The 12,173-nt window shown below is 39.3% G+C and overlaps 1 protein-coding gene across 2 annotated transcripts in view; it reads left to right on the top strand.

Annotated features, from left to right (window-relative positions):
- Positions 1-9,731: 9,731 nt before the first annotated feature.
- The window catches only part of CRTAC1 (cartilage acidic protein 1), a 779,202-nt gene continuing 776,760 nt past the window's right edge, over positions 9,732-12,173 (top strand). For both annotated transcript variants that reach the window (XM_075348409.1, XM_075348410.1), the window contains exon 1: positions 9,732-9,835. In XM_075348409.1, the coding sequence (XP_075204524.1) occupies positions 9,809-9,835 (27 nt within the window). In that variant the 5' untranslated portion in view covers positions 9,732-9,808. The remainder of the gene's footprint in view (positions 9,836-12,173) is intronic.

The following is a 12,173-nucleotide window of genomic DNA, read 5'->3' as shown; positions in this document are numbered from 1 at the left end:
CCAAGAAATAAGATCACAACGACATAAGCAACCTTTTTTGCCCAGGATCTACTGTATCAGCGTCAGTTTTGCTACAGGATCATTGATCTATTTTTAATAGGATCAGTCAAAAAAATGTTTTCATCATTTAGATTCATGGATCATAAAAATAAAAAAACACACACAAAGATATATCCATTCATCGTTGTGTCTTCATTCTACGGGGGGAATAAAAGAACAGACTGCCGGCGACTTCTCGCTGAATATTCTCCATATATATTCTCTATCTACACAAGGAAAAGAAGCAGAAAATGTAATTTAGTGTATAAAAAAAAAATTAGATTTGGATTTTATTTCAGTTTTGGGCAGAAATTGTCATACATCACGTAGTTCTGAAGACATTAATAGGCAGTCAGTCACAGTGACGGTACTTTGTCTAGATTTAATTAAAAAACTCTTCCCACATTACTCTTGGTCGCAGACATCTGTACCCGAGACAGATAAAGCTGCGCTCACATCATGTTTGAGCCTTCCTTCGGGGGTATACATTTGGAGGATTTCCAAAATTATAACACTCGTTCAGACATATTAGGCCTCGTTTTATGAAAAGGGCCTTGGTTGCCTATGGCAACCAATCAGAGCGCAGCTTTTATATCTGAAACTGCTCTTCAAAAATAAAAGCTGCACTGCTATTGGTTGCTATGGGCAACACAGGCAGATTTCCTGTTACCAATTTTCACAAGTCTTCCCAATAATAGCATACAGAACATATCCCATGGGGTTTACATGACAAAAAATATACCCCACAATGTCTTTGTAAAGAATATCCACAGAATAGCTAAAAAATAATTTAATAAAATGATGAAGTCCTATACTAGTTATATATATATATATATATATATATATATATATATATATATATATATATATATATATATAATTTTGATCACATGACACTTTTTATACATGTTGTCCTACTCCAAGCTGTATAGGCTGAGAGCCAACTACCAATTAAGTAAATCAGGTGATGTGCCTCTCTGTAATGAGGAGGGGTGCGGTGTAATGACATCAACACCCTTTATAAGGGGTGCTTAATTATTAGGCAACTTCCTTTCCTTTGGCAAAATGGGTCAGAAGAGAGATTTGACAGGCTCTGAAAAGTCCAAAATTGTGAGATGTCTTGCAGAGGGATGCAGCAGTCTTGAAATTGCCAATCTTTTGAAGCGTGATCACCGAACAATCAAGTGTTTCATGGCAAATAGCCAACAGGGTCGCAAGAAGCGTGTTGGGCAAAAAAGGCGCAAAATAACTGCCCATGAATTGAGGAAAATCAAGCGTGAAGCTGCCAAGATGCCATTTACCACCAGTTTGGCCATATTTCAGAGCTGCAACGTTACTGGAGTATCAAAAAGCACAAGGTGTGCCATACTCAGGGACATGGCCAAGGTAAGGAAGGCTGAAAAACGACCACCTTTGAACGAGAGACATAAGATAAAACGTCAAGACTGGGCCAAGAAATATCTTAAGACTGATTTTTCAAAGGTTTTATGGACTGTTAAAATGAGTGACTCTTGATGGGCCAGATGGTTGGGCCAGAGGCTGGATCAGTAAAGGGCAGAGAGCTCCACTCCGACTCAGACGCCAGCAAGGTGGAGGTGGGGACTGGTATGGGCTGGTGTCATCAAAGATGAACTTGTGGGACCTTTTCGGGTTGAGGATTGAGTGAAGCTCAACTCCCAGACCTACTGCCAGTTTCTGGAAGACAACTTCTTCAAGCAGTGGTACAGGAAGAAGTCGGTATCATTCAAGAAAAACATGATTTTCCTGTAGGACAATGCTCCATCACATGCATCCAACTACTCCACAGCATGGCTGGCCAGTAAAGGTCTAAAAGATGAAAAAATAATGCCATTTCCCCCTTGTTCACCTGATCTGAACCCCATAGAGAACCTGTGGTCCCTCATAAAATGTGAGATCTACAGGGAGGGAAAACAGTACACCTCTGGGAGCAGTGTCTGGAGGCTGTGGTGGCTGCTGCACGCAATGTTGATCGTAAATAAATAAAGCAACTGACAGAATCTATGGATAGTAGGCTGTTGAGTGTCATCAGAAAGAAAGGGGGCTATATTGGTCACTAATTTTTTGGGGTTTTGTTTTTGCATGTCAGAAATGTTTATTTCTAAATTTTGTGCAGTTATATTGGTTTACCTGGTGAAAATAAACAAGTGAGATGGGAATATATTTGGTTTTTATTAAGTTGCCTAATAATTACATAGTTAATAATTAAATAGTTACCTGCACAAACAGATATCCTCCTAAGATAGCCAGATCTAAAAACACGCCACTCCAACTTCCAAAAATATTAAGCTTTGATATTTATGAGTCTTTTGGGGTGATTAAGAACATAGTTGTTGATCAATAATAAAAAAAATCCTCCAAAATACAACTTGCCTAATAAGTTTGCACACAGTGTAGAGTAGAGATGATTAAATTGTTATGTAGTAAATTCAATTAGTTATGAATTTTCCGCCAAATTTTGGTTTCTGGTGAATTCAAAGTTTTAGGGATTTACTGTGAACGAATCCAGCTGCAAGTGAATATCAATACAATAGAATATCATCAAAAAGTTAATTTATTTCAGTAATTCATTACAAATAGGGAAATACATATATTATATAGAGTCATTACACACAGAGGGATCTATTCCTATATATTATATAGAGTCATTACACACAGAGGTATCTATTCCTATATATTATATAGAGTCATTACACACAGAGGGATCTATTCCTATATATTATATAGAGTCATTACACACAGAGGGATCTATTCCTATATATTATATAGAGTCATTACACACAGAGGGATCTATTCCTATATATTATATAGAGTCATTACACACAGAGGGATCTATTCCTATATATTATATAGAGTCATTACACACAGAGTGATCTATTTCTATATATTATATAGAGTCATTACACACTGAGGGATCTATTCCTATATATTATATAGAGTCATTACACACTGAGGGAAATATTTCACGTGTTTCTGTTAATGTTGATGATTATGGCTTACAGCCAATTAAAACCCATAAGTCATTATCTCAGAAAATTAGAATATTATATAAGACCAACTGAAAAAATTATTTTAATCTCAGAAATGTTGGCTCCTACTGAAAAGTCTGTACAGTAAATGCCTCAATACTTGGTCGGGTCCTTTTGCATGAATTACTGCATCAATGCGGCAATGTGGCATGGAGGCGATCAGCCTGTGGCACTGCTGAGGTGTTATGGAAGTCCAGGTTGCTTTGATAGCCGCCTTCAGCTCATCTGCATTGTTGGCTCTGGTGTCTCTCATAGATTCTCTATGGGGTTTAGGTCAGGTGAGTTTGCTGGCCAATCAAGTACAGTGATACTGTGGTTAGTAAACCAGGTATTGGTACTTTTGTCAGTGTGGACAGGTGCCAAGTGATACTGGAAAATTAAATTTCCATCTCCAAAAAGCTTGTCGGCAGAGGGAAGCATAAAGGGATCTAAAATGTCCTGGTAGACGGCTGCGCTGACTTTAGTCTTGATAAAACTCGTTTTAGGTCAATTAGAAACAAAAATTATTTATATTTGCCAAATGCCAGAATAATGAAAAAAAAGAGAATGTTTTAAGGCATTTTTATTACTTTCTTTCCCTCCATTTCATTAGTATTTGGTACCATTGTCTTCACACTATATGACTTCGGTGAAACGTTATGGATCTCCTTCCACAAGCTTCCCACGATATTTGGTGAATTTGGTCCCATTCCTCCAGACAGATCTGGTGTAACTGAGCCATGTTTGTAGGTTGCTTTCCTTGCTCCGGCCTTTTCAGCTTTACCCATACATTTTCAATAAGATTGAGATCAGGGTTTTGTGATGGCCACTCCAAAACATTGACTCTTATCCTTAAGCCACTTTGTAACCAGTTTAGCAGTATGCTTTGGGTTATTGTCCATTTGGAAGATCCATTGCGGCCCAAACTTTTAGTTCCTGGCTGATGTCTTGAGATGTTGCTTCAGTATTGCCACATAATCTTCTTTCCTCATGATGCCATCTATTTTGTGAAGTGCACCAGTCCCTCCTGCAGCAAAACAACCCCACAACATGATGCTGCCTCCCCCGTGTTTCAAAGTTGGGATGGTGTTCTTAGGCTTCTAAGCTTCTCCCTTTTTCTTCCAAACGTAACAATGGTCATTATGGCCAAACAGTTCAATTTTAGTTTCGTTAGACCACAGAACATGTTTCCAAAAAATAAGGTTTTGTGCATTTGCAAACATTAATCTGGCTTTTTTATGTTTGTTTTGGAGTAATACAGTACTTGTTTCACTGTGGATAATGACACAATCTTACCAGCTTCCGCCAGCATCTTCACAAGGTCTTTTGCTTTTGTTCTTGGGTTGATATGCACATGTCTGACCAAACCATGTTCATCTCTGCTACACAGAACCCTTCTCCTTCCTGAGTGGTATGATGGCTGGACATTCCCATCTTGTTTGTACTTGGTATAATTGTTTGTACAGATGAATGAGGCATCTTCAGGTATCTGGAAATTGCACCCAAGGATGAACTAGACTTGTGCAAGTCCACAATTCTCTTCCTGAGATCTTGGCTGATTATTTTGACATTCCCATGATGCTACAGAAAGAAGCAGTGTGTTTCAGGTGTGCATTACAATACATCCACATGTGTGTCTCTAATTAACTCAGATGTTGCCAATAAACCTATCAGAAGCTTCCAAAGACATGACATCATCATAGGGGCCATCCCATATTGTTTAAAGGCATAGTAATTTTAGTGTATGTACACTTTTGACTCTGCAGAAAGTAATAAAAATGAAAATGTTTTAAAACATTTTCTCTCATTATTCTGGCATTTGTCAAATTTAAATAATTTTGGTTTCTAATTGACCTAAAACTGGAAAGGTTTATTCTGATTTCATATCAGATAGTGAGGAAAAACCTGCAGATGTGTCTTCATAGAGAGCAGAGGGAAAAACCTGCAGATGTGTCTTTATAGAGAGTGGAGGGAAAAACCTGCAGATGTGTCTTTATAGAGAGTGGAGGGAAAAACCTGCAGATGTGTCTTTATAGAGAGCGGAGGGAAAAACCTGCAGATGTGTCTTTATAGAGAGTGGAGGGAAAAACCTGCAGATGTGTCTTTATAGAGAGTGGAGGGAAAAACCTGCAGATGTGTCTTTATAGAGAGTGGAGGGAAAAACCTGCAGATGTGTCTTTATAGAAAGCGGAGGGAAAAACCTGCAGATGTGCCTTTATAGAGAGTGGAGGGAAAAACCTGGATTCAACTATGTACATATATATATATATATATATATATATATATATATATATATATATATATATATATATATATATATATATATATATATATATATATATATATATATATAAATATATATATATATATATATATATATTTATTTATTTTTTATTTATTTATTTATTTTTTAATGTGAATCACTTTCTACTCTGGACTTTGTTGCTGTTGGTGGTGACTCGGTCAGTTGCTAATGATGCACTTCATTGATGTCAATTGCCTACTTTATTCCCCCTTGTGTCCGCGGGACCCGTAAGGGAGTGGGGAATGAACCAAATAATGCTGCAAAAAACGGGTCGACTAGAAAGGGAGGAAATAATGTTTTTTTTTAATTATTTTTATAACCTCTTCCTTCCCCTTGTTTTATTATGTTTTGTGGTTGGGAGGGACTGAAATCCAAAATAAATGGGTTTTTTTCCCACAACAATTGGGCTCTTTTGATTTGGATCAATCTTTTGGGCAGACTCGGATCTGCTGGACAACTTGAGCGAATTTGCCCAAATGAATTTCAAGAGGTTAGCGCACCTCTAGTTTAACTGGTGTATATAGAAAATTTAAGATACAGATAGGCTGCCTTAGCCCTGTATGCTAATACCGTGGCCAAGAAAAGTATGGCCGCGAATGCTAAGTCACCATCACACAGAAACAAGGTGCGCTTACACCGAGTTCAGGCCGTTAATTGATCGAATGTCTATAAGTCAATTGTCGCTCGTTTACTGGACTGTTCACACATGCTGAAGAATAATGATGTGCGCAGTCTATAGTATATGTACTCAACCTCTGCTATATACACATTCAATAATATATGTACTCAACCTCTGCTATATACACATTCAATAATATATGTACTTAATCTATTGTATACAGTACACAGTCTATACTATACAGTGTGGCCACCCATATCCTCTCCACCGCCATTAACTTGAGAATGGCGGCAGCTATAGGCATAGAAGTGGTGTCTAGGTATAGTAAAGTAGCCATGTGCTACGCAATGAAACCACCGATAGCGCCACCTGGTGGAAAACAACGGAGTTAGCATTTTTATCTCGAAAACGGAACGAGATAGAGAAAAAAAGTGAATTACATAGTTGTAGGGCATCATCAATTCAATACGAATCGCACCTTGCATACAGAAATGCTATGATTAGAATGTGTAAAACTCACAAGGCTGCGGACGTGAAGCGATACCTCATGGAGACCTTCCTACAAGTTATTGGGTATGGTGGCTGTGTGGAGTGGCCGCCACGCTCACCTGACCTGACCCAATTGGACTTCTTTCTGTGAGGTCACATCAAACAGCAGGTGTATGCAACCCCTCCACCAACATTGCAGGACCTACGACGACATATAACAGATGCTTGTGCAAACGTGTCACCTACCATATTGCACAGCGTGCAGCAAGATACAGTGTGCTGTGCAGAGGCCAGATGTGCATTGCAGCTGACGGGGGCCACTTTGAGCATCAAAGTTAAATAAGCGCCATATGCGTGACCAGCATTCAATGTTTTGTGGGGGTCATGGGTTTCATATCATAGCATTTCTGTATGGAAGGTGTCGATTCGTATTGAATTGATGATGCCCTACAACTTTGTAATTCACTTTTTTCTCTATCTTGTTCCGTTTTCAAGATAAAAATGCTAACTCCATTGTTTTCCACCAGGTGGCGCTATAGGTGGTTTCATTGCGTAGCGCATGGCTACTTTACTATACCTAGACACCACTTCTATGCCTATAGCTGCCGCCGTTCTCAAGTTAATGGTGGTGGACAGGATATTGGTGGATACACTGTATACAGACACAATGTATACTATATACACAGTCTGTACTATATATAGACACAATGTACAATATACAGTGTATATATATATATATATATATATATATATATATATATACACACACACACACAGTATACAAGGTTTGCAATGTATACACTACACATATAATCTATACTATATAAACACAATCCATAGTACATTCACAGTCTATAATATATACACACAGTCTATAGTATATACACAAGCTATAATATATGCGCACAATATGTTCTATATCCATGTAGTCTAACTATATACACTCACTAGTCTGTCTCCTCCTCTTCTGTTATCTATATTACCCCAGGGATAAGGACCTTTGGTCATGTGATTATCATGTCACCAGAGGTCCTTAGCTTGAAAACTGCATTGACAGGGAACTGCTGGCATTATCAGTGTACTGTCTAGTTTTTGATGGCAAGTGATCTTGAGGAAGGGTCTTGAAGGTGACTTCTTTGGGGATAGGATCTTTTGGTAATCTCACTCAGTAAACATGACTAGTTATCCCTCCCTTAGTAATGCCCCTGCATAAAGCTGTAATTTGATGTCTGGTAAGAGGTGAAGTCCAGTATGGAGGTCATATTTCTTAAAAAGAATACTATCACAGCCATAAACAAATATCTATATATATATATATATATATATATATATATATAATATGGTTCATGCAGATGGTTTTGAATACCCTTTTAAATCGATGGCCAGGCCATATATGACGAGCTTTTCTCCCCCCATTCACCTTTTGTGTCTCCCCTATTTCCTCATAGACTGTAGCTTACGAGCAGGGCCCTCACTCCTCCTGGTATCTTAATTTTTGTTGTTTTTTTTTGTATTGTCTCAAATTGTCTGTACATGTCCCCTCTGAATTGTAAAGCGCTGCGGAATATGTTGGCGCTATAGAAATAAAACTTTTTTTTTATTATTATTATTATTGTTATTATAATATAGAGAAGCCAAGGCATGTTACAAATATTGATGGGCGAATAGTAGCTATTGGAGTACGGATTGTTTGTAATTAAAAGAAAAAGGTTTTGGTTCCGTGTTAGCCAGTTGAAAAATGATTGATTGCTCTCAGTGAGAGAAACAAAATTAAAATTTTGTAGTTGTGATACCTTTCGATTATTTGCAACGAATGCTAAAGTAGTATTCATGGGCGGCACGGTGGCTCAGTGGTTAGCACTTCAGTCTTGTAGTGGCTCAGTGGTTAGCACTGCAGTCTTGTAGTGGCTCAGTGGTTAGCACTGCAGTCTTGTAGTGGCTCAGTGGTTAGCACTTTAGTCTTGTAGTGGCTCAGTGGTTAGCACTGCAGTCTTGTAGTGGTTCAGTGGTTAGCACTTCAGTCTTGTAGTGGCTCAGTGGTTAGCACTTCAGTCTTGTAGTGGCTCAGTGGTTAGCACTGCAGTCTTGTAGTGGCTCAGTGGTTAGCACTTCAGTCTTGTAGTGGCTCAGTGGTTAGCACTTCTGTCTTGTAGTGGCTCAGTGGTTAGCACTGCAGTCTTGCAGCGCTAGGGTCCTGGGTTCAAATCTCACCAGGGACACTATCTGCAAGGAGTGTGTATGTTCTCCCCGTGTTTGCGTGGGTTTTCTCCAGTTTCCTCCCACACTCCAAAGACATACAGATAGGGACTCTAGATTGTGAGCCCCAATGGGGACAGTGTTGCCAATGTATGTAAAGCGCTGTGGAATTAATAGCGCTATATAAATGAATACAATTATTATTATTCCGGTATGCATGCAAGTCAATGGGGAACCCGAGCATTTTTCTTGTCCTGACGAATACTGGAACAGTACTCGGTATTCGGTAAGCATTATGAGAACACGAATAGTTACTATTCCCCCATCTCTAGTTATAGATTACAAGAATGAGAGGAAGCAGACAGTTCATTATTAAAATCTAACAGGCAAGTAAGGGTTACACTCATGCAGCATTATATACATGCATTATGGATATGTTGGTATTTAGGGTGGATGGGGAGAAGTATCCAGTGAATGAGGATGTTCAGTCTAAACAAAAGAAGACATGCAATGCTGAAAAAAGAAAAAAAAAAAAGCCAAATCCTTTCTGGGGAGCAGGGGATGCACTTTCCAACCTGTGAGCTGCTGATCTTATCTCCTGCAAAACACCAAGGAGGGAGTCACACATGACTGCAGCCCTATGAGGAGAAAACATTCATAAAATCCTCTTCTTTTTCTTTTTTTTTGCTTTTTCTCCCTCCTACCTAATGTCTTTCCAAAGCTCCAATCCCACCCTCCCCTTCCCCCCCCCCCAATATAAGTGCAGACCCCTTCCCTGCTGCATCCTTCACATAAGAGGTCGCCTGAGCTGCTCCTTGAAGGTGACGGCGATCCCTGGATGTGCAATAAAAGATGTAAGGAATAGAAGGCTCCAATATTTATAAATATGTTTTGCTTTTCATTGATCTGCTGCTGCAATTTCCAGTTGTAAATCACAGCACAGGGGAAGGGTCACGCCTTCCTGCCTTCCCATTGGTTCTACAACTCCTTTCATTTGCATAGTGCCTCCCTGATTGGTCAGATGGTTATACAAGACTTTACATAAGCTTTGGCTTCTCTCGTTGAGTTGTGTAAAGCGCAGGAGAGGTGTGCTGTGGCCAATGCACATAGGAAACTTGTCAACTCCTGCAAAGGATGCTGCAGGCACAGTTCTCCATAACAGTAAGTACAGATACTCCCCAAACCCAAAAAAGGGGGGGGGGGGGTTGCAATGTTAGATTGGCAACCCTTGAAGTGAAGGGGTTAATGCATGCTTGCAACACATTCTAGCCTTCTATGTAACATAGTTTTGCAAGGATGAAAGAAGATAGGCTGCAGTGGTCCTATAGAGAGATCCAGTATAGCAATCCTGTGTTTTCTTCATAATAGTGATTACAGACACTCCCCCCCCCCAAAAAAAAGGGGGGGGTTGCAATTTCAAATTGACAACCCTTGGAGTGAAGGGGTTAATGCATGCTTGCAACAAATCCTAGCCTTCTATGTAACATAGTTTTTGCAAGGATGAAAGAAGATCCAGGTCCTATAGGGAGATCCAGTATAGCAATCCTGTGATTTCTTCATAACAGTAAGTACAGACACTACCCACCCCCCAAAAAAAGAGGGGGGGGGGTGCAATTTTTGATTGGCAACCCTTGAAGTGAAGGGGTTAATGCATGCTTGCAATTAATTCTAGCCTTCTATGTAACATAGTTTTGCAAGGATGAAAGAAGATCCAGATCTTATAGGGAGATCCAGTATAGCGATCCTGTGTCTTCATAACATTAAGTATAGACACTACCCACCCCCCAAATAAAGAGGGGGGGGCGGGTACAATTTGTGATTGGCAACCCTTGAAGTGAAGGGGTTACAACAAATTCTAGGCTTCTATGTAACATAGTTTTGCAAGGATGAAAGAAGATCCAGGTCTTATAGGGAGATCCAGTATAGCAATTCTGTGTCTTCTTCATAACAGTAAGTACAGACACTACCCACCCCAAAAAAGGGGGGGGGTGCAATTTTAGATTGAGAACCCTTGAAGTGAAGGGGTTAATGCATGCTTGCAACAAATCCTAGGCTTCTATGTAACATAGTTTTGCAAGGCTGAAAGAAGATAGGCTGCAGTGGTCCTATAGGGAGATCCAGTATAGCAATCCTGTGTTTTCTTCATAATAGTAAGTACAGATACTCACCCCCCCCCCCCCAAAAAAAAGGAGGGGTTCCAATTTTAGATTGGCAACCCTTGAAGTGAAGGGGTTAATGCATGCTTGCAACAAATCCTAGTCTTCTATGTAACATAGTTGGCAAGGCTGAAAGAAGATAGGCTGCAGTGGTCCTATAGAATTTAACAGTATAGCAATTCTGTATTTTCTACATAACAGTAACTACAGACACCCCCCCCCCCCAAAAAAAAAGGGGGATTGCAATTTTAGATTGTCAACCCTTGAAGTGAAGGGGTTAATAAATTCTAGGCTTCTATGTAACATAGTTTTGCAAGCCTGAAAGAGGATCCAGGTCCTATAGGCTGCAGTGGTCCTATAGAATTTAACAGTATAGCAAAGCCTGAATGACTGCAATGAGTTACTGCATTTGATGGCATGATTGACGGATGAAGTGATGCACAGATAAAATGGAAATTACTGTATGATTTGCTATTGGCATGCACCAGCGAGCACAGATACACTGTAACTATGTATGGATCTAGTAACAATGTAGCCTTGTGTGATACACATGACATTAAACCTATTATTATGGGGGATCTGGAACTCCCTACATCTTCCCCTGACCAATGCAATGGGATTTTCTGCTTGGTATTGGTATGGGTAACTATGTGTGCCTCTATGGGTGTCTAGACTCCAGCCCTGGGTTAATGCAGTCTATAGCTGTGACTATTTGTAGGGAAGATTTGTCATCTCTGTCCCCCCTCCTGCGAACACATTTAATATTTAATAGTGCCATAATTGCCAGCTCTGGCATTGTTACAGAGAACAGTGCAGGGATTCAGCTAATTACAGGTAAATTCATCGCAGTTAATTACCCTCCTGACTTATCATGTCTATTAAAACTTCTAAAGGCACTTGATGTTTTTGTTTTTTATTTTTTGCATCCAGATATCTTTTGAGGATGGGGGGGGTTAGATCAGGTATTGGTGTAATTCCCCCCCAAATTTGTCATACACAACAATATATTGATGAATTGCTACAATCTCTGTATAGAATCAAATGATACAAAGTCTTTGCACAATTCCCCCCCAAAATTCTCTTTTACACTGTGTATTATTGGATTGCTACAATCTCTGTGTTGATACAAATGTTGCATTGGTTTATTTATTATTTATTTCTGTATTTTGATACATTTTTGTTTATTCATTCTTGCCATAAACATCTTGCATGGATTATTGGATTGTTCCTGACCCATTAACTCTTCGATACAATGGATAATATTGGTGAAGAAGAGGATTTTTTTTTTTTGCAAAAGCTCCTGGAAACCTTGATATGAGAAATGCAGATTTTGGCTGCTGGGT

The sequence above is a fragment of the Anomaloglossus baeobatrachus genome, chromosome 5, assembly GCF_048569485.1.
Source record: "Anomaloglossus baeobatrachus isolate aAnoBae1 chromosome 5, aAnoBae1.hap1, whole genome shotgun sequence".
Classification (NCBI taxonomy): domain Eukaryota; kingdom Metazoa; phylum Chordata; class Amphibia; order Anura; family Aromobatidae; genus Anomaloglossus; species Anomaloglossus baeobatrachus.
This window is presented reverse-complemented; position numbering and strand designations above follow the sequence as displayed.